The sequence below is a fragment of the Vanellus vanellus genome (assembly GCF_965231255.1).
Source record: "Vanellus vanellus genome assembly, chromosome: 6".
Classification (NCBI taxonomy): Eukaryota; Metazoa; Chordata; class Aves; order Charadriiformes; family Charadriidae; genus Vanellus; species Vanellus vanellus.
In genome coordinates this window covers 54092787-54119412 of record NC_138911.1, presented here as the reverse complement: position 1 = coordinate 54119412, position 26626 = coordinate 54092787, and the positions used below count along the sequence as shown (strand labels likewise).

Below are 26626 nucleotides of genomic sequence, written 5' to 3'. Positions count from 1 at the left end.
TCCCGCTCTGCAGAGCGTGCTTTTGCTGCGGAGGAAAGGTGCGGCAACAGTTCCCACTGCCGACTGAGCAGTGTGTTCTCCGTGTCCAGCGGGCTCAGCTCCGTGGCACCAGCTCCCTGGGGAGTGTCTTCAGGCCTGCCCCTGGGCTGGGAGAACGGCCCCTCTGCTGCAGCACAGCTCTCTGGCCACGTCCTGCCACTGGGAACACTGGCTGCTGCCTACTCGATGCTCAGGAAGGTCTCAAAGTCACCTTGCTGCACCCCAAACTTCATCCGAATCAAGACAGTATTATTGGAAGCATCCATCAGCCGCAGCTTGCAGGAGCTCCTGGCGGGCAGCACTGTTAGACGGTAGTGTCTCGACTGAGGCAAAATCACCCAGGCTGCTCTTACCAATATCTGGAACCAGCGGGTGGTTTTTTCTATGTCCAGGTACGGGCCAGTGCAGAGGGTGCCTAAGAGGCTGGCACCCTGATTTCTCCTCAGCTCCTCCTTGGGGTGGTGTAGGAAGCACAGCATGTCCTCCCGAAGCTGCTCAGTCGTGCAGGTGCACTCCAGTTCCACGCGGACGTAGGAGGCAGTTGTTGGCATCTCCTCCGTGGTGCCCAGCTCCAGGTGGAACGCGTGCCCACAGGGGGGCTTCAGGGGCACAAGCAGGTGGTAGACAGCATGAAGCTCATGGGGACTACAACCTTCGAAGCTGCTGCCCGCCCCAATGGCTGGCTGCACTTGCGGCACAAAACTATTCCCAGAAAGTTTTCGGCACATACAAAGAAGTTCATCCATAAGGTCCTTCACCATTGGGAACGCTTCTGACAGATCCAGGAGGTGCTTGGTTGAAATTCTGCGCACATCCAATGCAACACTGCTTTTTTCTTCTTGCTTGTCTTTCTTTCTGGAACTGCCCTCCTCGCTGCTGCTGTCTGGCTGATGGCTCCTTTTCCTCAGCCACCAGCAGAGCCCAAAGAGCACGACCACGACTCCAGCAATGGCCCAGAACTGCCACTGCTGCAAGGCAGAGAAGAACAGGGCCCCCCAGGCAAAGCTGCTCTGCTCCTGGGTCTTCTGCTCCATCTCCTGCAGCAGCCGAGTCATCTCCCGGCTCAGCTGCTGCTCACGCTGCTTCATGCGCTTCTGCGTTTCCTCATCCAGCTCATAGCCCACCATGTGCGGGAGCTGGATGGTGCTTTGCACAAGCAACAGTAAGAATCTGGTTGCATCCATGGCCTGCAGGAGAAGAGAGAGAAGGGTTCAGTGGGGCTGGGAGGGAGGGAGGAAGCTGGCAGTGGGGACAGCAGGGCCGGGAGCCACAGGGAGCAGGTGGGGAGGGGCCGAGGCAGCTGGGGGGCAGCAAGGCCTGCGCCCAGCCCCACCGGCGGCGGCACCGTGCCCGGCCCAAGGCGCCGCCGCGAGCGGCGGGGCCCTCGACGCTGGGTGAGAACGCACCCCCCTGGGGCCCACGATTCTGCCCTGGCCCTGGTCCAGCCCAGCCTCCCCCCGCCTGCGCACTCACCACTGTCCCAGGCCGTACTGGGGCAGCGCTGCCTGCTGGCGCCTTTCCTAGCTGCCCCCATTGTGATGTGTCCCCTGTGATGTCACAGGCGCCAGAGTGCATCACAGGCACGTGGGCCAACCAGCCCCCACCCTTCGACCCCACTTCAGCTCAGCCCCTCACAGCTGCCCTCATGTCCTGGTTGAGGCTGGGCTACGGTTAATTTTCTTCAAGGGAGCTTGCGTGGTGGTACATATTGGGTTTCTTCTCACCTGCCTGCCAATGGCAATGTCCTAATCATAGAAAATCCTGAGTTGGAAGGGATGCAGGGGGACCATCAGGTCCAACCCCTGACTCCAAAACAGGCATCTTTAAACATAAATCATAGAATCATAGAATTGTTTAGTTTGGAAAAGACTTTTAAGATAGAGTCCAACCATCAACATAACATTGCCAATTCCACCTCTAAACCATGTCCATAAGCACCACGTCTACCTATCTTTTAAATACCTCCAGGCATGGCGCCTCAACCACCTTCCTAGGCAGCCTGTTCCAATGCTTGACAACCCTTTTGGTGACAAAATTTTCCTAATATCTAATCTAAAAGTCCCCTGGTGAAACTTGAGGCTGTTTCCTCTCATACTATTGCTTGTTACCTGGGAAAAGGAACTGACACCTACTTGTGATGGCATGCTCGCCCCCAGGTGCCAACCTGACCTCTATCTCCTGTAACCCTGCGCAAGCAGGTGGTCATAATGGGTGCATCTAGTCATGATGGTGGCATCTGGCGCTCAACATGATTTCAGGGAGACAGACAACAACACAATAACCAAGGACTAACATAAGCAATGCGCCCACCTAACCACAATGCTGGTGCTGTGTTTGTTATGATATAAGACTATAAGTCAATCATCTTACCCCCATAAATAGTGAACAGCCCAAGAGCCCTTTGAGCTCTCCTGCATGGCAGTAGGCTGCACGCCAGGATCTCCTCTTGAGTAAGGAGGCCTCTCAGTGTTACTTCTTGACATTCAGAGATTTCTTGCCACGACAGATCCTTGTTAAGTGACTAATAGCATGTTAACTATGAAATCTTAGCTAAGTGATATAATCCTTTAGACATAAAACATTGACCAAGTCTGGGACTAGGATTGGATCCAGCTGCACCTAGACTCCTCTCTGAGAAGGAGTTTAGAAAGCAAGGGGATCCTTTCTGAACCTCAACTCAACAGGAGGGTCTCCCTGACAGTTCTGTCTGACCCTGTCCTCCATGCAGTAAATAACCAAGCGTGCCTTGTCATCAAATCTTGTTTAAACTGTTGCATTTACTATCAAGCTTCATTAATGGCACCAGCTCCCCAGGGAATGTCTAGGACAGGCATTTCTCCACTTGGACCCCAGTGAACACACAGAGGGGAGGTTGTGGAGTTCCCTTCTCTGGAGATTTTCAAGACCTGCCAGACCCTCATAAAGACGGCCGAGTCCCCTCGGACGTTGATGTGCTCTTGGTGCCTTCATGACATTGATGGCTGGGTGGTGGTGTATACCCTGGTGGTGGGATGGGGCCAGTCCATGGCAGGATCTCTGCTCCTGCTGTGCCACTGCAAGAGGACATTGCTTCCAAAGAGATGTGATGAGGGGGTGCAGGAGGAGATGTGCCCAGTGCCCAGTGCTTGCAGGACACTTATTCCTCCCACCCAGCCTTAGCTGCGCCTCTGTCTCTCAGACCCACTGCTCTGCGTTGTCTCTGGCCAAGTCGTGTGAGCTGATCCACGCCTGCCTTTGTTCTCTCTTCTCCACATCTCCAGACTGGGCCTTCAAGGGGACTGCTCCTTGGTTAATGGTGCCTGGCTAGACAAACCTGCTGGAATTCCTGGCAAGAGCTGAGGCACTGGAGTCCCAGCTGTGACTCTGTCTACAAGCCAAAGAAATAAGTTTCCATGCTAGTGGCCACTTTGCTGTGCAGGGGTTTGGGGGGTTGGGCGGGGCCTGCCTGCACACACAGCCCTCCTCAGTTGCCCCTTGGCTGGGGAGGTTCCAGGTCCCGGTCAGGCCCCTGGTGGGTAGGGAAGGAGTGTCACTTGTGCCACCTGCAGTGACCCCGTGGAGCACCTGTGGCTGTCCCACTGCTGCTGGGGGTGGCGCGGGCCGGGGGGCGCAGCACGGGCTGGTGGGCACAGTGGGGAGCAACTGGGGAGGGGGCGGCGGGACGGTGCAGGGTGGGCTGTGGTAGTGGTGCATTTCTCAGCACTGGGCTGTGTCAGGGACACTTCGAACAAGTCCAGCTGGGATTTGGTGCAGCCTTGAAGGAAAGTCATCCCTTTGCAAATGTATTTCCTTTGCAACAGTAGAACAGGAGCTCTTTCTGTGGGTTTTCTGTTTCTTTTTGCATCGTTCAGTCTGGTTTCTTGTTCTTTTTCTTCTCTTGTCCTGGTCAGACTGTTGTCTGTCTCCCTTCTCCCTTTTTATTTCAAGGGCTTGGGAGGCCTTTCCCTCTGGGGTCATGACATGGTGGTCTTTCTTTTAACTATTTTTCTTTGACTGTAAGCAAGTCCTGAGCCCTCCTGACTTGCCAGCATTTCCAACTTGTCCACGACAACACTGGCAACATGTACAAACATATTTTTTTGCGAGAACTTGAGTGGTGCTTTCAATGTGGGGTGTAACAATTTCTAACATCCTTTTCAAATGTGAGAGAGCCTTTCTAAGAAGCTGCCAAATATACCTCCAACACCTGTGTCAGACATGGCAGCAATGCCTTGAAAACCAGGTTGGGCTCAGTCAGTTCATGTACGAGGACAGGTCTCCATAATTTTTTACTACTACCATTTTGGCATCATTTCTTAAACTGGCAGAGGCTTCTGGAGGCTGAAGATGCAGCTTTACAATCACCTTCCCTGCCTATGACAAAATGAGACATGCTCATTCTGGTCAGTCTTTATTTCATTGCTGATTGTTTCAGTGTACGGGTTGTTTACTAGCATGTAGTGATGCATATGTCACCGTAACGGTCTCATTTTTGTTCCCAGTGGTTGGAATGCAGTGCGGTAATGGAACTGTGAAATCACTAACAAGGTAGTGCTCTACAAGGTCCATGTAGAAGTAGAGCTGATGTCCACCACAAAGGGAAATTTCTTAGCAGCAATCCCTGGAGAAGCCCCCAAATGTGTTCAGGCACATCCACCTTCTCCAGCATCGGATGCTTCATGGACTGCAGGTGGATATCTGCTCCACCATTATCCTCCATGGGCTGCAGGCCAACAGCCTGCCTCACCATGGTCTTCACCACAGGCTGCAGGGGAATCTCTGCTCCGGCACCTGGAGCACTTCCTCCCCCTCCTTCTTCACTGACGTTGGAGTCTGCAGAGTTGTTTTTCTCACATATTCTCACTCTTCTGTCCGAGCTGCTGTTGGGCACCAGTTTTTTCCCCCTTCTTAAATATATTATCACAGGCAGTACTGTTGTTGCTGCAACAGGGCTGTCTTCAAGCTGTCTGGCACTGGCCTGACAACACCTGTGTCAGACATGGCAGCAATGCCTTGAAAACCAGGTTGGGCTCAGTCAGTTCATGTACGAGGACAGGTCTCCGTAATTTTTTACTACTACCATTTTGGCATCATTTCTTAAACTGGCAGAGGCTTCTGGAGGCTGAAGATGCAGCTTTACAATCACCTTCCCTGCCTATGACAAAATGAGACATGCTCATTCTGGTCAGTCTTTATTTCATTGCTGATTGTTTCAGTGTACGGGTTGTTTACTAGCATGTAGTGATGCATATGTCACCGTAACGGTCTCATTTTTGTTCCCAGTGGTTGGAATGCAGTGCGGTAATGGAACTGTGAAATCACTAACAAGGTAGTGCTCTACAAGGTCCATGTAGAAGTAGAGCTGATGTCCACCACAAAGGGAAATTTCTTAGCAGCAATCCCTGGAGAAGCCCCCAAATGTGTTCAGGCACATCCACCTTCTCCAGCATCGGATGCTTCATGGACTGCAGGTGGATATCTGCTCCACCATTATCCTCCATGGGCTGCAGGCCAACAGCCTGCCTCACCATGGTCTTCACCACAGGCTGCAGGGGAATCTCTGCTCCGGCACCTGGAGCACTTCCTCCCCCTCCTTCTTCACTGACGTTGGAGTCTGCAGAGTTGTTTTTCTCACATATTCTCACTCTTCTGTCCGAGCTGCTGTTGGGCACCAGTTTTTTCCCCCTTCTTAAATATATTATCACAGGCAGTACTGTTGTTGCTGCAACAGGGCTGTCTTCAAGCTGTCTGGCACTGGCTCTATCAGATGTGGGGGAAGCTTCTGGCAGCTTCTTACAGAAGCCATCTTTGTAGCCCCCCAGGTACCACAAACCATGTGAAACAAACCAAATACACTGCTTAGCTGCTTAGCTGTCACAGAGTCAATGCCAATTCAGAGTAAGTAAAGCTCCCCTGCCTGACCATGCTCCTGTTTTGGGGTAGTTGGACTAACTCATGACCCTCCATGTTTTTGCCTGTTTCTTAGGTGCCTGCATGAGCTGACTTGGGCAGGATGCAGGAATGACCACAAGACCATGGATGAAAGACAAAGAACAAATTTAATCTCAATCCTCGTGAACTGGGGAGTCTCCGCAGCTATGCCCAGGCAAAGGGACACAAGCAGGGGATACAGGCACCGCAGAGCGGGAGAAAGTCCTTGTTAGCAGGAGCGTGTGAGCTCTGACTCTGACTGTGAGCTGTTCTCACCTGCTTTTCAAGGGTTCAAGCAGGCGTAGTTTTCCACTGTGCTTTGATCTTCTTCAACAACAAGGCAGTGATCTGATGCTGGATAAGGTGTCCCTGAGTCCATCCCAGGCTTATGTTATCTAAGTGCAGATATTCTACTTGCGAGTACGCAAGGCTGAACAACGATTAGTGTGACATATGTGCTGTCCAGCACCCTAGGTGTGAGTCACTTGAGCATGTTTACAACCCTCCTCACCAATCTTCTGTTATTTTCCCACAGTGCCGTAGGGAGGCTGCAGTGGATGCCCACAGACCTCAAGGCAAATCAAGCCCTGGGAGCCTGACAGCATTTTCCTTGGCAAACCCAGTGAGATGGATATCAGGCTCTTGGAGGAGGGAGCCCTTTGCACAGAGGACAAGTACATGAGGACAGAGTTGGGTCTGGCAGCTCTTGCTGAATCTGCAGCAGGAGGCTCAGGCCAAGCTAATGGAGAGCAGTGGCTCTGAGAGCTGGAGATGCAGCTAAGGTTGTCGCAGGAGGAATGAGGGCCCAGCAAGCACCGGGTGTCTCCCCTCCCTCATGACCCTTGGGAAATGTCTCTTTGGAAGCAACGTCCTCTCACAGTGACACAGCAGGAACAGAGATCCTGCCATGGTCAGGCCCCATCCCACCACCAGGATATACACCACCACCCACCCAGCAGTGTCATGAAGGCACCAAGAGTACACCCACGACCACAACCTCAGAGGCAGCACCAAGGGAACACACTCCACCTCATGGGATGGGATCTCAAGGAGCAAAGCATCCACAGGTCACGTCACCCCCTTTTATGTCTGGTAAGGGTTTGAGGGGACTTCTGTCTGCATTGTAAAGGGAGCCCCTGGGAGCCCGGTCCTGCCCAGAAGGTCTACAGTTTGTGGTGTTGAGGTTTGGCTGCCCTGGGCAGCTGTGAGTGGCTGAGCTGGAGTGGGGCCGAAGGGTGGGGGCCGGTTGGCGGGCGTGCCTGTGATGCACTCTGGCGCCTGTGACATCACGGGGGACACATCACAATGGGGGGCAGCTAGGAAAGGCGCCAGCAGGCAGCGCTGCCCCAGTACGGCCTGGGACAGTGGTGAGTGCGCAGGCGGGGGGAGGCTGGGCTGGACCAGGGCCAGGGCAGAATCGTGGGCCCCCGGGGGGTGGGTTCTCACCCAGCGTCGAGGGCCCCGCCGCTCGCGGCGGCGCCTTGGGCCGGGCACGGTGCCGCCGCCGGTGGGGCTGGGCGCAGGCCTTGCTGCCCCCCAGCTGCCTCGGCCCCTCTCCCACCTGCTCCCTGTGGCTCCCGGCCCTGCTGTCCCCACTGCCAGCTTCCTCCCTCCCTCCCAGCCCCACTGAACCCTTCTCTCTCTTCTCCTGCAGGCCATGGATGCAACCAGATTCTTACTGTTGCTTGTGCAAAGCACCATCCAGCTCCCGCACATGGTGGGCTATGAGCTGGATGAGGAAACGCAGAAGCGCATGAAGCAGCGTGAGCAGCAGCTGAGCCGGGAGATGACTCGGCTGCTGCAGGAGATGGAGCAGAAGACCCAGGAGCAGAGCAGCTTTGCCTGGGGGGCCCTGTTCTTCTCTGCCTTGCAGCAGTGGCAGTTCTGGGCCATTGCTGGAGTCGTGGTCGTGCTCTTTGGGCTCTGCTGGTGGCTGAGGAAAAGGAGCCATCAGCCAGACAGCAGCAGTGAAGAGGAGAGCTCCGGCAGTGACATAGAGCAGGAGGAGGAAGAGGAGCTGGAGGAGGAAGAAAGTGAAGATATGGATGATGGGAGGCATCTGGTTAGGAATTTTGCAAAGCGCATCCAGTGGTCAGTGCAGAACCATGCCTATAGGAGCCAGGTGGTGGAGGAGCTGCTGGGCAACCTCATCTGTGCCATCCAAGAACTCTTGTCAAATAGTTTATACCCCCATCTGCAGCCAGCCATTGGGGTGGGCAGTGCATTTGAAGGTTGGAGTCCCCATGGCAATGATGCTGTGTACTGCCTGCTTGTGCCCCTGAAGGCCCCCCGTGGACACACCTTCCACCTGGAGCTGGGCACTGCAGTGGAGATGCCAGGAAAGGGCTTCTGTGTCTGTGTGGAGCTGGAGTGCACCTGCACGAGCGAGCAGCTGGGGAACAACACGCTGTGCTTCCTCCACGATCCCGAGGAGGATCTGAAGAGAAATCAGAACCCCAGCCTCCTACGCACCCTCTGCACTGGCCCCTACCTAGATGTGCAGAAAACTGCACACTGGTTCCAGAACTTGGTGAGATCAGCTTGGGTGTTGGTTCCTCAGTCGTTGCACTACAATATGAAGGTGATGCACTCTAGGCGCGCCTGCAAGCTCCAGCTGACAACTGCCTCTGGGAGAACCTTCTTTGTTGAGATGATCTTTGGGGTGCAGCAAGGCGACTCAGACATCTTTGTGACCAGCCAGAGTTCAGAGGCTATCTTCACCCCAAGCACCATGTGGCTAGAGAGCTACGCTGTGGCAGAGGTGAAGTTCTTCAGGCATGTGGCCAGGCAGGCCCCACATGACACCTTCCACCTCAAATGCCTGCAGGTCTGTACCCGCATCCTGGTGGGCACAAGCTTTTCTGACTATATCTTGAAGACTGTTGTGATGCACCTCCTGAATACCCTACCCCTGTCAAGCTGGAGAATGAGCAAATTCCTGATGCGCCTGCAGGATATCATGGAGTACCTGTGTGCCTGCCTGGAGGAGAAACGCCTCAACCACTTCTTCTTTGGCAATGAGAATGTGCCTGAGGAGATAATCTTGCCCCCAGCCTTACAAACGGCCGAGCCACACAACCTCTTCCATCAGCTGGCACAGAATCCACACGCCCACATCAAGGCACTGCATGAGTTCAATGAGCTGCAAGATCGGCTGACAAGACCACTGTTCTACGGATACTGAAAGAGGTCTTCATGCACAGAGCTGTGTTTGTGGGGTTCATAGCTGATGGCAGACGACCACCTCATACAGGGGGGAAAGAGAGGGGAAAAAAGTAGGAAGCAGAAAGGGAAGGGAAAACCCTGCGCAGCAGCCCTCTGCCAAGAGCGGCAGTGTTCTCCTCTCATTGGTCTCCTCAGCACAGCAGCCAGTGACAGCTACAGTGGCATGAAATACGACTTTCGCCTTGCTTTCCCCTCACACTGCCTGCAGCCAGGACAGAATTTCACGCGGGCCCAGAAATTCTTGCTGGCAGCTCTGGCTGGGCAGAGACCAAGCGAGAGGTACCACTAGTGTGCTCCTGCGTGTTCACTGGGGTCTGGGTGGAGAATCTGCCCATCCCCGACACTATCCAGGGAGCTGGTGCATGGAGAACACGGAGAAGACACTGCTCAATCGGCAGTGGGAATTACTGCTGCACCTTTCCTCCACAGCAAAAGCACACTCTGGGGAGCCAGAGCCAATGCAGCTCAAGAGGCCGTTGCAAGGAATCTTGTGACAGAGACTCCTGTTACCACCTGGACAGCGACTGCCCTCCCTCTTCGAGACAATCCCTTCCTTCTGGGAGTCCACTCCTTTACTCAGTGCAAAGATTTCAATAAATGCTGTGTTTTAACAAATGCTGCGTCTGTGTCTGTGCATCACTTTTTGGGGGAACGGGGGCATAGAGTTCTGGCTGCTTGGCTGCTACAGTGTCGGGGACCATTTTGCTGAAGAGCTGATGCAGTGGGCCCTGGCTTCAGTGATTCTGTAACTAAGGCTCTCCCACCTGTCTGTGCTCCTGCATTGGTGCAACGGAAATAATTTGTCACCCTCCGCAGCCGTGCACATTGCCTGTGTACTGGAGGGAGCCTGCAGTGTCTTCCTTGGGAGCCATATGCAAACCAAGCCCTGGGAGCCCCACAGCATTGCCTTTGGGTGACCCCAGAGAGGTGGCTATGACGCTGTCTGAGTGGCAAGCCCTTTGCACAGGCAACAAGTGCCACAACTATGGGCTGCTATCCCTCCTGTGTGAGCACCAGACTCATTCACCATACTGTCTCATGACCTGGAAGCTCAGGTTCCCACCACCTTAACACGGCAGGCTTAACGTGTGCCGCAAGGTTGAAGAAAGCTTTTGAGATGTCTCCAATTCAAGGCACGTACTTGTGCAGTCTGTGCCACGTTTATGAGAAGCAGTGGCCTGTTGGCAGCTGTGTGGCAGAAGAGGTGCAGTCGTACCTGTATTTGGGACACCTCCAGTGGAAATCCACGGATGGTATATATGGGTGAAGATCTTTGACAAGTGTCACGTCAAAAGAACTGTCTGTGTCTGAGTGCTAGAGAAGCCCAGTGGGTGCCCAGCGCCCATCAGCCCAAGGAATGTGGCTTTTCTGGGCTCTCCAAGGGCCCTGCTGTTACAACACTGACTCTTGCCTTTTTTTGCAGCAGGCCGTCAGGGCCAGCTCACGCTGTCTGTCTCTCCTGGCACTGGGGTCTGAGCTGTCAATAACCTCTCCTCCAAGCCCACTGCGAGAGCAAAATGCCAGCTCCTCTCAGCAGCACCCTGCAGGGTGTAGCGAGAGGTGCAGTGAGTCACTGAGTGACATGCTGAAGCCATCGCTGCTCGTGTTACACTGCCAATGTGCCTTCTAGAGAAGTGGCCTCCTTCACAGCTGCCTTGGATCAATGGGCCACATGACCTGGTGGTCTGTGCCAGCACCACGAAGCTTCATGCTGGAACTCAGTCGCGCTGCGTGCAATTCGTCCCACAGGGGGGGTTGGCCACTGAAAGCCTGCCACAGCGTTTGGGGTACTGCTTCGCAAACGTCTCTGAGCAGCGCACACGGCTCCCTCCACTGCCAGGAGAGGTCAGGCTTGTGAGATAGCCCTGGGTGGTCTCTGAGGGGTGTTCTGTGCCCCTGACACCCTTGGGCTGTGTGTGGGATGGACTGGCTAGCAGGTCGGCAGGCCCTGGGGCAGTTGGGCAGTGCCAGCTGTCCCTGCAGCCCCTTCCAACCGCGGGAAGTGTTAGGAAGCTTTTGCAACTGGCCCGTGATGACCCAGGAGAGAGTCAAGGACGCAAAGTATGCAATTACAAGAGTAATTCTTTGTTCATGTGTATGAGGTGTCCCATTCAAATTGGGGCACCCCAAAGGTGGTTTTACACAAGGTTTGTAGACCATTCTCTAGCATTCAGGTACAATATGATTTGACAAATCATTACTTAACACACATACTACAATTTACAAAGCAGCTATAATTCTGTGGTGTCACCATCCACCCGCTGCTTTCTTGATCTAAACGACCCTGGAGTTGGTCTTCCTTAACTATGATGCCAGACAATGGGACGGTTTCACAGAGGTGTTAGAAGGGCTAGGATGCAGACATGGTGGTCTGGGACTGGAGAATTCAAAGCATGTGAGTAGCCGACAGGATCCAGGAAAGTCAAGCAGGCAAAGCTGAGCCAAAGTTTCCCACCCACCAGGAGCTCACACTCATGACACCCCCGAGAGGCTGCCAAGCCTGCTGAACGCTGCAGGTTATCATGCACTCCTACTATGCGATGTAGGGTCCAACGATACTCTGACGAGGCAACTTAGAACCGTCAAAAGAGACTTTATGTTCCTTGGGACAATGTTAAAAGGATGAGGAGCAGAGGCGGTGTTCTCCTCTACCCTCCCAGTCAGAGGAAGGGGTTCAGGAAGGAGGATGCTCTTGCTGAATCCGCAGCAGGAGGCTCGGGCCAAGCTAATGGAGAGCAGTGGCTCTGAGAGCTGGAGATGCAGCTAAGGCTGTCGCAGGAGGAATGAGGGCCCAGCAAGCACCGGGTGTCTCCCCTCCCTCATGACCCTTGGGAAATGTCTCTTTGGAAGCAACGTCCTCTCACAGTGACACAGCAGGAACAGAGATCCTGCCATGGTCAGGCCCCGTCCCACCACCAGGATATACACCACCACCCACCCAGCAGTGTCATGAAGGCACCAAGAGTACACCCACGACCACAACCTCAGAGGCAGCACCAAGGGAACACACTCCACCTCATGGGATGGGATCTCAAGGAGCAAAGCGTCCACAGGTCACGTCACCCCCTTTTATGTCTGGTAAGGGTTTGAGGGGACTTCTGTCTGCGTTGTAAAGGGAGCCCCTGGGAGCCCGGTCCTGCCCAGAAGGTCTACAGTTTGTGGTGTTGAGGTTTGGCTGCCCTGGGCAGCTGTGAGTGGCTGAGCTGGAGTGGGGCCGAAGGGCGGGGGCTGGTTGGCCCGCGTGCCTGTGATGCACTCTGGCGCCTGTGACATCACGGGGGACACGTCACAATGGGGGGCAGCTAGGAAAGGCGCCAGCAGGCAGCGCTGCCCCAGTACAGCCTGGGACAGTGGTGAGTACGCAGGCGGGGGGAGGCTGGGCTGGACCAGGGCCGGGGCAGAATCGCGGGCCCCCGGGGGGTGGGTTCTCACCCAGCATCGAGGGCCCCGCCGCTCGCAGCAGTGCCTTGGGCTGGGCACAGTGCTGCCGCTGCTGCTGGGGCTGGGCGCAGGCCTTGCTGCCCCCCAGCTGCCTCGGCCCCTCTCCCACCTGCCCCCAGCTCCCTGTGGCTCCCGGCCCTGCTGTCCCCACTGCCAGCTTCCTCCCTCCCTCCCAGCCCCACTGAACCCTTCTCTCTCTTCTCCTGCAGGCCATGGATGCAACCAAATTCTTACTGTTGCTTGTGCAAAGCATCATCCAGCTCCCGCACATGGTGGGCTATGAGCTGGATGAGGACACGCACGAGCGCATGAAGCAGCGTGAGCAGCAGCTGAGCCGGGAGATGACTCGGCTGCTGCAGGAGGTGGAGCAGAAGACCCAGGAGCAGAGCAGCTTTGCCTGGGGGGCCCTGTTCTTCTCTGCCTTGCAGCAGTGGCAGTTCTGGGCCATTGCTGGAGTCGTGGTCGTGCTCTTTGGGCTCTGCTGGTGGCTGAGGAAAAGGAGCCATCAGCCAGACAGCAGCAGTGAAGAGGAGAGCTCCAGCAGCGACAGCGAGCCGCTGCAGGATGAGGGGGAAGAAGACAATAATTATGAACTTAACCCGCTATTGCTTTTTGATACGTACATGCATTGGCCATTTCAGAACCCAGCCAGCGACTGCATGACTGTGAAGGACCTGGTGGGCAACTTGATTCTTGTCTTCAGATCGCTCTTGTTAAATAGTTTATTCCCAGAGCTGCAATCAGCCGTTGGGGTGGGCAGTGCATTCGAAGGTTGGAGTCCCTGTGAAGAAGATGTCATCTACCATGTGCTTGTGCCCATGAAGCCTCCCCGTTGGCACACCTTCCACCTGGAGCTGTGCGATGCTGGGGAGACGATGGCAAGGAACTTCCGCATCCGCGTGGAGCAGGAGTGCACCTGCATGACGGACCATCAGGTGGGGGATGTGCCGTGCTTCCTCCACCACCCTATGCTGAGGAAGAATGAGAAACACAGTCTCCTAGACATCCTCTGCACAGGCTTCTACCTAGATGCGCAGAAAACTGCCCGCTGGTTCCATCAATTGGTGAGATCAGCCTGGGTGCTTTTGCCTCAGGCGTCCAGTTTCCATCTGAAGATGCTGCCCTGCAGCCGCTCCTGCAAATTCCAGGTGACAAAACCCAATCAGGAAAGAATCATCATTGAGATTTTGTCTGGGGTGCAGCAAGGCGACTCGGACATCTTTGTGACCAGCCAGAGTTCAGAGACTATCTTCACCCCAAGCACCATGTGGCCAGAGAGCTATGCTGTGGCAGAGGTGAAGTTCTTCAGGCATGTGGCCAGGCAGGCCCCACACGACACCTTCCACCTCAAATGCCTGCAGCTCTTTGCCCACATCTTGGTGGGCATAGACATTTCCACCTATACCCTGAAGACTGTTGTGATGCACCTCCTGAACACACTACCCCTGTCAAGCTGGAGAATGAGCGAATTCCTGATGCGCCTGCAGGATATCATGGAGTACCTGTGTGCCTGCCTGGAGGAGAAACGCCTCAACCACTTCTTCTTTGGCAATGAGAACGTGCCTGAGGAGATAATCTTGCCCTCAGCCTTACAAAAGGCTGAGCCTCGCAACCTCTTCCAGCACCTGGTGCAGGATCCGGACGCCCGCGCCAAGGCACTGCATGAGTTCAATGAGCTGAAAGATCGGCTTGTAAGACTGCTGTTGTGTGGACGCTAAAAGAGGTCTTCATGCACAGAGCTGTGTTTGTGGGGTTCATAGCTGATGGCAGACGACCACCTTGTACAGGAGGGAAAGAGAGGGGAGAATGTGGGACACAATCACAGAATGGTCAGGGTTGGAAGGGACTTCTGGAGATCATCTAGTCCAACCCCCCTGCCTGAGCAGGGTCACCTACAACAGGTTGCACAGGATGGCATTCAGGCGGGTTTTGAAGGTCTCCAGAGTCAGAGACTCCACAACCTCTGTGGGCAGCCTGTTCCAGTGCTCTGCCACCCTCAAAGAAAAGAAGTTCTTCCTCATGTTAAGATGGATCTTCCTATATTCAAGTTTGTGCCCGTTACCTCTTGCCCTATCACTGGGCACCACTGAAAAAAGACTGTTCCCACCCCCTTGGCACCCACCCTTTAAATATTTATGAGCATTAATAAGATCCCCCCTCAGTCTTCTTTTCTCTAGACTGAAAATACCCAAGTCCCTCAGTCTTTCCTCATAAGAGAGATGTTCTAATGCCCTAATCATCTTCGTAGCCCTTTGCTGGACCCTCTCCAGTATTTCCCTGTCCTCCTTGAACTGGGGAGCACAGAACTGGACACAGTAGTCCAGATGCGGCCTCACCAGGGCAGAGTAGAGGGGAAGGATGACCTCCCTCGACCTGCTGGCCACTCTCTTCTTGATGCACCCCAGGATGCCATTCGCCTTCTTGGCCACGAGGGACGGAAGGGAAGGGGAAGGGAAAACCCTGCGCAGCAGCCCTCTGCCAAAAGCAGCAGTGTTCTCCTCTCAACGGTCTCCCCAGCGCAGCAGCCGTTGATGATGATGATGGTGGCGACAAAGATGAGTTTCACCCTGCTTTCTCCTCATGCTGTCATGGCCATGGGGACAACTACACGTGGGCCCAGAAATTCTTGCTGGCAGCTCTGGCTGGGCAGAGACCAAGCGAGAGGCACCACTGATGTGCCCCTGCGTGTTCACTGGGGTCTAGGTGGGGAACCTGCCCGTCCCAGATACTCCCTGGGGAACTGGTGCCACGGAACTGAGACTGCTGTACATGGAGAACACACTGCTCAGTCGGCAGTGGGAACTGTTGCCGCACTTTTCCTCCGCAGCAAAAGCACGCTCTGCAGAGCGGGACCCGATGCAGCTGAAGAGACCGCTGCAAGGAGCCTCCCGTTACCACCTGAACAGTGACCATCTTCCCTCTTTGAGAGAGTGCATTTCTTCTGGGAGCTTTAATCTGTGCAAAGATTTCAATAAATGCTGTGTTTTAACAAATGCTGCGTCTGTGTCTGTGCATCACTTTTTGGGGGAACGGGGGCATAGAGTTCTGGCTGCTTGGCTGCTACAGTGTCGGGGACCATTTTGCTGAAGAGCTGATGCAGTGGGCCCTGGCTTCAGTGATTCTGTAACTAAGGCTCTCCCACCTGTCCGTGCTCCTGCATTGGTGCAACGGAAATAATTTGTCACCCTCCGCAGCCGTGCACATTGCCTGTGTACTGGAGGGAGCCTGCAGTGTCTTCCTTGGGAGCCATATGCAAACCAAGCCCTGGGAGCCCCACAGCATTGCCTTTGGGTGACCCCAGAGAGGTGGCTATGACGCTGTCTGAGTGGCAAGCCCTTTGCACAGGCAACAAGTGCCACAACTATGGGCTGCTATCCCTCCTGTGTGAGCACCAGACTCATTCACCATACTGTCTCATGACCTGGAAGCTCAGGTTCCCACCACCTTAACACGGCAGGCTTAACGTGTGCCGCAAGGTTGAAGAAAGCTTTTGAGATGTCTCCAATTCAAGGCACGTACTTGTGCAGTCTGTGCCACGTTTATGAGAAGCAGTGGCCTGTTGGCAGCTGTGTGGCAGAAGAGGTGCAGTCGTACCTGTATTTGGGACACCTCCAGTGGAAATCCACGGATGGTATATATGGGTGAAGATCTTTGACAAGTGTCACGTCAAAAGAACTGTCTGTGTCTGAGTGCTAGAGAAGCCCAGTGGGTGCCCAGCGCCCATCAGCCCAAGGAATGTGGCTTTTCTGGGCTCTCCAAGGGCCCTGCTGTTACAACACTGACTCTTGCCTTTTTTTGCAGCAGGCCGTCAGGGCCAGCTCACGCTGTCTGTCTCTCCTGGCACTGGGGTCTGAGCTGTCAATAACCTCTCCTCCAAGCCCACTGCGAGAGCAAAATGCCAGCTCCTCTCAGCAGCACCCTGCAGGGTGTAGCGAGAGGTGCAGTGAGTCACTGAGTGACATGCTGAAGCCATCGCTGCTCGTGTTACACTGCCAATGTGCCTTCTAGAGAAGTGGCCTCCTTCACAGCTGCCTTGGATCAATGGGCCACATGACCTGGTGGTCTGTGCCAGCACCACGAAGCTTCATGCTGGAACTCAGTCGCGCTGCGTGCAATTCGTCCCACAGGGGGGGTTGGCCACTGAAAGCCTGCCACAGCGTTTGGGGTACTGCTTCGCAAACGTCTCTGAGCAGCGCACACGGCTCCCTCCACTGCCAGGAGAGGTCAGGCTTGTGAGATAGCCCTGGGTGGTCTCTGAGGGGTGTTCTGTGCCCCTGACACCCTTGGGCTGTGTGTGGGATGGACTGGCTAGCAGGTCGGCAGGCCCTGGGGCAGTTGGGCAGTGCCAGCTGTCCCTGCAGCCCCTTCCAACCGCGGGAAGTGTTAGGAAGCTTTTGCAACTGGCCCGTGATGACCCAGGAGAGAGTCAAGGACGCAAAGTATGCAATTACAAGAGTAATTCTTTGTTCATGTGTATGAGGTGTCCCATTCAAATTGGGGCACCCCAAAGGTGGTTTTACACAAGGTTTGTAGACCATTCTCTAGCATTCAGGTACAATATGATTTGACAAATCATTACTTAACACACATACTACAATTTACAAAGCAGCTATAATTCTGTGGTGTCACCATCCACCCGCTGCTTTCTTGATCTAAACGACCCTGGAGTTGGTCTTCCTTAACTATGATGCCAGACAATGGGACGGTTTCACAGAGGTGTTAGAAGGGCTAGGATACAGACATGGTGGTCTGGGACTGGAGAATTCAAAGCATGTGAGTAGCCGACAGGATCCAGGAAAGTCAAGCAGGCAAAGCTGAGCCAAAGTTTCCCACCCACCAGGAGCTCACACTCATGACACCCCCGAGAGGCTGCCAAGCCTGCTGAACGCTGCAGGTTATCATGCACTCCTACTATGCGATGTAGGGTCCAACGATACTCTGACGAGGCAACTTAGAACCGTCAAAAGAGACTTTATGTTCCTTGGGACAATGTTAAAAGGATGAGGAGCAGAGGCGGTGTTCTCCTCTACCCTCCCAGTCAGAGGAAGGGGTTCAGGAAGGAGGATGCTCTTGCTGAATCCGCAGCAGGAGGCTCGGGCCAAGCTAATGGAGAGCAGTGGCTCTGAGAGCTGGAGATGCAGCTAAGGCTGTCGCAGGAGGAATGAGGGCCCAGCAAGCACCGGGTGTCTCCCCTCCCTCATGACCCTTGGGAAATGTCTCTTTGGAAGCAACGTCCTCTCACAGTGACACAGCAGGAACAGAGATCCTGCCATGGTCAGGCCCCGTCCCACCACCAGGATATACACCACCACCCACCCAGCAGTGTCATGAAGGCACCAAGAGTACACCCACGACCACAACCTCAGAGGCAGCACCAAGGGAACACACTCCACCTCATGGGATGGGATCTCAAGGAGCAAAGCGTCCACAGGTCACGTCACCCCCTTTTATGTCTGGTAAGGGTTTGAGGGGACTTCTGTCTGCGTTGTAAAGGGAGCCCCTGGGAGCCCGGTCCTGCCCAGAAGGTCTACAGTTTGTGGTGTTGAGGTTTGGCTGCCCTGGGCAGCTGTGAGTGGCTGAGCTGGAGTGGGGCCGAAGGGCGGGGGCTGGTTGGCCCGCGTGCCTGTGATGCACTCTGGCGCCTGTGACATCACGGGGGACACGTCACAATGGGGGGCAGCTAGGAAAGGCGCCAGCAGGCAGCGCTGCCCCAGTACGGCCTGGGACAGTGGTGAGTACACAGGCGGGGGGAGGCTGGGCTGGACCAGGGCCGGGGCAGAATCGCGGGCCCCCGGGGGGTGGGTTCTCACCCAGCATCGAGGGCCCCGCCGCTCGCAGCAGTGCCTTGGGCTGGGCACAGTGCTGCCGCTGCTGCTGGGGCTGGGCGCAGGCCTTGCTGCCCCCCAGCTGCCTCGGCCCCTCTCCCACCTGCCCCCAGCTCCCTGTGGCTCCCGGCCCTGCTGTCCCCACTGCCAGCTTCCTCCCTCCCTCCCAGCCCCACTGAACCCTTCTCTCTCTTCTCCTGCAGGCCATGGATGCAACCAAATTCTTACTGTTGCTTGTGCAAAGCATCATCCAGCTCCCGCACATGGTGGGCTATGAGCTGGATGAGGACACGCACGAGCGCATGAAGCAGCGTGAGCAGCAGCTGAGCCGGGAGATGACTCGGCTGCTGCAGGAGATGGAGCAGAAGACCCAGGAGATGGCTCAGCTGCTGCAGGAGGTGGAGCAGAAGACCCAGGAGCAGAGCAGCTTTGCCTGGGGGGCCCTGTTCTTCTCTGCCTTGCAGCAGTGGCAGTTCTGGGCCATTGCTGGAGTCGTGGTCGTGCTCTTTGGGCTCTGCTGGTGGCTGAGGAAAAGGAGCCATCAGCCAGACAGCAGCAGTGAAGAGGAGAGCTCCAGCAGCGACAGCGAGCCGCTGCAGGATGAGGGGGAAGAAGACAATAATTATGAACTTAACCCGCTATTGCTTTTTGATAGGTACATGCATTGGCCATTTCAGAACCCAGCCAGCGACTGCATGACTGTGAAGGACCTGGTGGGCAACTTGATTCTTGTCTTCAGATCGCTCTTGTTAAATAGTTTATTCCCAGAGCTGCAATCAGCCGTTGGGGTGGGCAGTGCATTCGAAGGTTGGAGTCCCTGTGAAGAAGATGTCATCTACCATGTGCTTGTGCCCATGAAGCCTCCCCGTTGGCACACCTTCCACCTGGAGCTGTGCGATGCTGGGGAGACGATGGCAAGGAACTTCCGCATCCGCGTGGAGCAGGAGTGCACCTGCATGACGGACCATCAGGTGGGGGATGTGCCGTGCTTCCTCCACCACCCTATGCTGAGGAAGAATGAGAAACACAGTCTCCTAGACATCCTCTGCACAGGCTTCTACCTAGATGCGCAGAAAACTGCCCGCTGGTTCCATCAATTGGTGAGATCAGCCTGGGTGCTTTTGCCTCAGGCGTCCAGTTTCCATCTGAAGATGCTGCCCTGCAGCCGCTCCTGCAAATTCCAGGTGACAAAACCCAATCAGGAAAGAATCATCATTGAGATTTTGTCTGGGGTGCAGCAAGGCGACTCGGACATCTTTGTGACCAGCCAGAGTTCAGAGACTATCTTCACCCCAAGCACCATGTGGCCAGAGAGCTATGCTGTGGCAGAGGTGAAGTTCTTCAGGCATGTGGCCAGGCAGGCCCCACACGACACCTTCCACCTCAAATGCCTGCAGCTCTTTGCCCACATCTTGGTGGGCATAGACATTTCCACCTATACCCTGAAGACTGTTGTGATGCACCTCCTGAACACACTACCCCTGTCAAGCTGGAGAATGAGCGAATTCCTGATGCGCCTGCAGGATATCATGGAGTACCTGTGTGCCTGCCTGGAGGAGAAACGCCTCAACCACTTCTTCTTTGGCAATGAGAACGTGCCTGAGGAGATAATCTTGCCCTCAGCCTTACAAAAGGCTGAGCCTCGCAACCTCTTCCAGCACCTGGTGCAGGATCCGGACGCCCGCGCCAAGGCACTGCATGAGTTCAATGAGCTGAAAGATCGGCTTGTAAGACTGCTGTTGTGTGGACACTAAAAGAGGTCTTCATGCACAGAGCTGTGTTTGTGGGGTTCATAGCTGATGGCAGACGACCACCTTGTACAGGAGGGAAAGAGAGGGGAGAATGTGGGACACAATCACAGAATGGTCAGGGTTGGAAGGGACTTCTGGAGATCATCTAGTCCAACCCCCCTGCCTGAGCAGGGTCACCTACAACAGGTTGCACAGGATGGCATTCAGGCGGGTTTTGAAGGTCTCCAGAGTCAGAGACTCCACAACCTCTGTGGGCAGCCTGTTCCAGTGCTCTGCCACCCTCAAAGAAAAGAAGTTCTTCCTCATGTTAAGATGGATCTTCCTATATTCAAGTTTGTGCCCGTTACCTCTTGCCCTATCACTGGGCACCACTGAAAAAAGACTGTTCCCACCCCCTTGGCACCCACCCTTTAAATATTTATAAGCATTAATAAGATCCCCCCTCAGTCTTCTTTTCTCTAGACTGAAAATACCCAAGTCCCTCAGTCTTTCCTCATAAGAGAGATGTTCTAATGCCCTAATCATCTTCGTAGCCCTTTGCTGGACCCTCTCCAGTATTTCCCTGTCCTCCTTGAACTGGGGAGCACAGAACTGGACACAGTAGTCCAGATGCGGCCTCACCAGGGCAGAGTAGAGGGGAAGGATGACCTCCCTCGACCTGCTGGCCACTCTCTTCTTGATGCACCCCAGGATGCCATTCGCCTTCTTGGCCACGAGGGACGGAAGGGAAGGGGAAGGGAAAACCCTGCGCAGCAGCCCTCTGCCAAAAGCAGCAGTGTTCTCCTCTCAACGGTCTCCCCAGCGCAGCAGCCGTTGATGATGATGATGGTGGCGACAAAGATGAGTTTCACCCTGCTTTCTCCTCACGCTGTCATGGCCATGGGGACAACTACACGTGGGCCCAGAAATTCTTGCTGGCAGCTCTGGCTGGGCAGAGACCAAGCGAGAGGCACCACTGATGTGCCTCTGCGTGTTCACTGGGGTCTAGGTGGGGAACCTGCCCGTCCCAGATACTCCCTGGGGAACTGGTGCCACGGAACTGAGACTGCTGTACATGGAGAACACACTGCTCAGTCGGCAGTGGGAACTGTTGCCGCACCTTTCCTCCGCAGCAAAAGCACGCTCTGCAGAGCGGGACCCGATGCAGCTGAAGAGACCGCTGCAAGGAGCCTCCCGTTACCACCTGAACAGTGACCATCTTCCCTCTTTGAGAGAGTGCATTTCTTCTGGGAGCTTTAATCTGTGCAAAGATTTCAATAAATGCTGTGTTTTAACAAATGCTGCGTCTGTGTCTGTGCATCACTTTTTGGGGGAACGGGGGCATAGAGTTCTGGCTGCTTGGCTGCTACAGTGTCGGGGACCATTTTGCTGAAGAGCTGATGCAGTGGGCCCTGGCTTCAGTGATTCTGTAACTAAGGCTCTCCCACCTGTCCGTGCTCCTGCATTGGTGCAACGGAAATAATTTGTCACCCTCCGCAGCCGTGCACATTGCCTGTGTACTGGAGGGAGCCTGCAGTGTCTTCCTTGGGAGCCATATGCAAACCAAGCCCTGGGAGCCCCACAGCATTGCCTTTGGGTGACCCCAGAGAGGTGGCTATGACGCTGTCTGAGTGGCAAGCCCTTTGCACAGGCAACAAGTGCCACAACTATGGGCTGCTATCCCTCCTGTGTGAGCACCAGACTCATTCACCATACTGTCTCATGACCTGGAAGCTCAGGTTCCCACCACCTTAACACGGCAGGCTTAACGTGTGCCGCAAGGTTGAAGAAAGCTTTTGAGATGTCTCCAATTCAAGGCACGTACTTGTGCAGTCTGTGCCACGTTTATGAGAAGCAGTGGCCTGTTGGCAGCTGTGTGGCAGAAGAGGTGCAGTCGTACCTGTATTTGGGACACCTCCAGTGGAAATCCACGGATGGTATATATGGGTGAAGATCTTTGACAAGTGTCACGTCAAAAGAACTGTCTGTGTCTGAGTGCTAGAGAAGCCCAGTGGGTGCCCAGCGCCCATCAGCCCAAGGAATGTGGCTTTTCTGGGCTCTCCAAGGGCCCTGCTGTTACAACACTGACTCTTGCCTTTTTTTGCAGCAGGCCGTCAGGGCCAGCTCACGCTGTCTGTCTCTCCTGGCACTGGGGTCTGAGCTGTCAATAACCTCTCCTCCAAGCCCACTGCGAGAGCAAAATGCCAGCTCCTCTCAGCAGCACCCTGCAGGGTGTAGCGAGAGGTGCAGTGAGTCACTGAGTGACATGCTGAAGCCATCGCTGCTCGTGTTACACTGCCAATGTGCCTTCTAGAGAAGTGGCCTCCTTCACAGCTGCCTTGGATCAATGGGCCACATGACCTGGTGGTCTGTGCCAGCACCACGAAGCTTCATGCTGGAACTCAGTCGCGCTGCGTGCAATTCGTCCCACAGGGGGGGTTGGCCACTGAAAGCCTGCCACAGCGTTTGGGGTACTGCTTCGCAAACGTCTCTGAGCAGCGCACACGGCTCCCTCCACTGCCAGGAGAGGTCAGGCTTGTGAGATAGCCCTGGGTGGTCTCTGAGGGGTGTTCTGTGCCCCTGACACCCTTGGGCTGTGTGTGGGATGGACTGGCTAGCAGGTCGGCAGGCCCTGGGGCAGTTGGGCAGTGCCAGCTGTCCCTGCAGCCCCTTCCAACCGCGGGAAGCGTTAGGAAGCTTTTGCAACTGGCCCGTGATGACCCAGGAGAGAGTCAAGGACGCAAAGTATGCAATTACAAGAGTAATTCTTTGTTCATGTGTATGAGGTGTCCCATTCAAATTGGGGCACCCCAAAGGTGGTTTTACACAAGGTTTGTAGACCATTCTCTAGCATTCAGGTACAATATGATTTGACAAATCATTACTTAACACACATACTACAATTTACAAAGCAGCTATAATTCTGTGGTGTCACCATCCACCCGCTGCTTTCTTGATCTAAACGACCCTGGAGTTGGTCTTCCTTAACTATGATGCCAGACAATGGGACGGTTTCACAGAGGTGTTAGAAGGGCTAGGATGCAGACATGGTGGTCTGGGACTGGAGAATTCAAAGCATGTGAGTAGCCGACAGGATCCAGGAAAGTCAAGCAGGCAAAGCTGAGCCAAAGTTTCCCACCCACCAGGAGCTCACACTCATGACACCCCCGAGAGGCTGCCAAGCCTGCTGAACGCTGCAGGTTATCATGCACTCCTACTATGCGATGTAGGGTCCAACGATACTCTGACGAGGCAACTTAGAACCGTCAAAAGAGACTTTATGTTCCTTGGGACAATGTTAAAAGGATGAGGAGCAGAGGCGGTGTTCTCCTCTACCCTCCCAGTCAGAGGAAGGGGTTCAGGAAGGAGGATGCTCTTGCTGAATCCGCAGCAGGAGGCTCGGGCCAAGCTAATGGAGAGCAGTGGCTCTGAGAGCTGGAGATGCAGCTAAGGCTGTCGCAGGAGGAATGAGGGCCCAGCAAGCACCGGGTGTCTCCCCTCCCTCATGACCCTTGGGAAATGTCTCTTTGGAAGCAACGTCCTCTCACAGTGACACAGCAGGAACAGAGATCCTGCCATGGTCAGGCCCCGTCCCACCACCAGGATATACACCACCACCCACCCAGCAGTGTCATGAAGGCACCAAGAGTACACCCACGACCACAACCTCAGAGGCAGCACCAAGGGAACACACTCCACCTCATGGGATGGGATCTCAAGGAGCAAAGCGTCCACAGGTCACGTCACCCCCTTTTATGTCTGGTAAGGGTTTGAGGGGACTTCTGTCTGCGTTGTAAAGGGAGCCCCTGGGAGCCCGGTCCTGCCCAGAAGGTCTACAGTTTGTGGTGTTGAGGTTTGGCTGCCCTGGGCAGCTGTGAGTGGCTGAGCTGGAGTGGGGCCGAAGGGCGGGGGCTGGTTGGCCCGCGTGCCTGTGATGCGCTCTGGCGCCTGTGACATCACGGGGGACACGTCACAATGGGGGGCAGCTAGGAAAGGCGCCAGCAGGCAGCGCTGCCCCAGTACGGCCTGGGACAGTGGTGAGTACGCAGGCGGGGGGAGGCTGGGCTGGACCAGGGCCGGGGCAGAATCGCGGGCCCCCGGGGGGTGGGTTCTCACCCAGCATCGAGGGCCCCGCCGCTCGCAGCAGTGCCTTGGGCTGGGCACAGTGCTGCCGCTGCTGCTGGGGCTGGGCGCAGGCCTTGCTGCCCCCCAGCTGCCTCGGCCCCTCTCCCACCTGCCCCCAGCTCCCTGTGGCTCCCGGCCCCGCTGTCCCCACTGCCAGCTTCCTCCCTCCCTCCCAGCCCCACTGAACCCTTCTCTCTCTTCTCCTGCAGGCCATGGATGCAACCAGATTCTTACTGTTGCTTGTGCAAAGCATCATCCAGCTCCCGCACATGGTGGGCTATGAGCTGGATGAGGACACGCACGAGCGCATGAAGCAGCGTGAGCAGCAGCTGAGCCGGGAGATGACTCGGCTGCTGCAGGAGATGGAGCAGAAGACCCAGGAGATGGCTCAGCTGCTGCAGGAGGTGGAGCAGAAGACCCAGGAGCAGAGCAGCTTTGCCTGGGGGGCCCTGTTCTTCTCTGCCTTGCAGCAGTGGCAGTTCTGGGCCATTGCTGGAGTCGTGGTCGTGCTCTTTGGGCTCTGCTGGTGGCTGAGGAAAAGGAGCCATCAGCCAGACAGCAGCAGTGAAGAGGAGAGCTCCAGCAGCGACAGCGAGCCGCTGCAGGATGAGGGGGAAGAAGACAATAATTATGAACTTAACCCGCTATTGCTTTTTGATAGGTACATGCATTGGCCATTTCAGAACCCAGCCAGCGACTGCATGACTGTGAAGGACCTGGTGGGCAACTTGATTCTTGTCTTCAGATCGCTCTTGTTAAATAGTTTATTCCCAGAGCTGCAATCAGCCGTTGGGGTGGGCAGTGCATTCGAAGGTTGGAGTCCCTGTGAAGAAGATGTCATCTACCATGTGCTTGTGCCCATGAAGCCTCCCCGTTGGCACACCTTCCACCTGGAGCTGTGCGATGCTGGGGAGACGATGGCAAGGAACTTCCGCATCCGCGTGGAGCAGGAGTGCACCTGCATGACGGACCATCAGGTGGGGGATGTGCCGTGCTTCCTCCACCACCCTATGCTGAGGAAGAATGAGAAACACAGTCTCCTAGACATCCTCTGCACAGGCTTCTACCTAGATGCGCAGAAAACTGCCCGCTGGTTCCATCAATTGGTGAGATCAGCCTGGGTGCTTTTGCCTCAGGCGTCCAGTTTCCATCTGAAGATGCTGCCCTGCAGCCGCTCCTGCAAATTCCAGGTGACAAAACCCAATCAGGAAAGAATCATCATTGAGATTTTGTCTGGGGTGCAGCAAGGCGACTCGGACATCTTTGTGACCAGCCAGAGTTCAGAGACTATCTTCACCCCAAGCACCATGTGGCCAGAGAGCTATGCTGTGGCAGAGGTGAAGTTCTTCAGGCATGTGGCCAGGCAGGCCCCACACGACACCTTCCACCTCAAATGCCTGCAGCTCTTTGCCCACATCTTGGTGGGCATAGACATTTCCACCTATACCCTGAAGACTGTTGTGATGCACCTCCTGAACACACTACCCCTGTCAAGCTGGAGAATGAGCGAATTCCTGATGCGCCTGCAGGATATCATGGAGTACCTGTGTGCCTGCCTGGAGGAGAAACGCCTCAACCACTTCTTCTTTGGCAATGAGAACGTGCCTGAGGAGATAATCTTGCCCTCAGCCTTACAAAAGGCTGAGCCTCGCAACCTCTTCCAGCACCTGGTGCAGGATCCGGACGCCCGCGCCAAGGCACTGCATGAGTTCAATGAGCTGAAAGATCGGCTTGTAAGACTGCTGTTGTGTGGACGCTAAAAGAGGTCTTCATGCACAGAGCTGTGTTTGTGGGGTTCATAGCTGATGGCAGACGACCACCTTGTACAGGAGGGAAAGAGAGGGGAGAATGTGGGACACAATCACAGAATGGTCAGGGTTGGAAGGGACTTCTGGAGATCATCTAGTCCAACCCCCCTGCCTGAGCAGGGTCACCTACAACAGGTTGCACAGGATGGCATTCAGGCGGGTTTTGAAGGTCTCCAGAGTCAGAGACTCCACAACCTCTGTGGGCAGCCTGTTCCAGTGCTCTGCCACCCTCAAAGAAAAGAAGTTCTTCCTCATGTTAAGATGGATCTTCCTATATTCAAGTTTGTGCCCGTTACCTCTTGCCCTATCACTGGGCACCACTGAAAAAAGACTGTTCCCACCCCCTTGGCACCCACCCTTTAAATATTTATGAGCATTAATAAGATCCCCCCTCAGTCTTCTTTTCTCTAGACTGAAAATACCCAAGTCCCTCAGTCTTTCCTCATAAGAGAGATGTTCTAATGCCCTAATCATCTTCGTAGCCCTTTGCTGGACCCTCTCCAGTATTTCCCTGTCCTCCTTG

The 26626-nt window shown here is 55.1% G+C and overlaps 4 protein-coding genes across 4 annotated transcripts; 3 read left to right on the top strand and 1 right to left on the bottom strand.

Moving 5' to 3' along the window:
- Positions 1-218: 218 nt before the first annotated feature.
- LOC309673872 (inositol 1,4,5-trisphosphate receptor-interacting protein-like 1) lies at positions 219-2183 on the bottom strand (the record flags this gene model as incomplete). Its single annotated transcript, XM_082485754.1, has 2 exons — positions 219-1226; positions 2172-2183. The coding sequence occupies 2 exons, from the start codon at positions 2181-2183 to the stop codon at positions 219-221; spliced, it is 1020 nt and encodes a 339-aa protein (XP_082341880.1).
- Positions 2184-7606: 5423 nt separating this feature from the next.
- LOC309673871 (inositol 1,4,5-trisphosphate receptor-interacting protein-like 1) lies at positions 7607-9133 on the top strand (the record flags this gene model as incomplete). The annotated part of the gene is made up of 1 exon (XM_082485753.1): positions 7607-9133. The coding sequence occupies one exon, from the start codon at positions 7607-7609 to the stop codon at positions 9131-9133; it is 1527 nt and encodes a 508-aa protein (XP_082341879.1).
- A 2073-nt stretch (positions 9134-11206) lies between these two features.
- Positions 11207-20194, top strand: LOC309673870 (uncharacterized protein; the record flags this gene model as incomplete). The annotated part of the gene is made up of 6 exons (XM_082485752.1): positions 11207-11251; positions 12825-12887; positions 13257-13679; positions 13764-13910; positions 13977-14306; positions 18644-20194. The coding sequence occupies 6 exons, from the start codon at positions 11207-11209 to the stop codon at positions 20192-20194; spliced, it is 2559 nt and encodes an 852-aa protein (XP_082341878.1).
- Positions 20195-22886: 2692 nt separating this feature from the next.
- LOC309673869 (inositol 1,4,5-trisphosphate receptor-interacting protein-like 1) lies at positions 22887-26055 on the top strand (the record flags this gene model as incomplete). Its single annotated transcript, XM_082485751.1, has 2 exons — positions 22887-22931; positions 24505-26055. The coding sequence occupies 2 exons, from the start codon at positions 22887-22889 to the stop codon at positions 26053-26055; spliced, it is 1596 nt and encodes a 531-aa protein (XP_082341877.1).
- Positions 26056-26626: the final 571 nt, after the last annotated feature.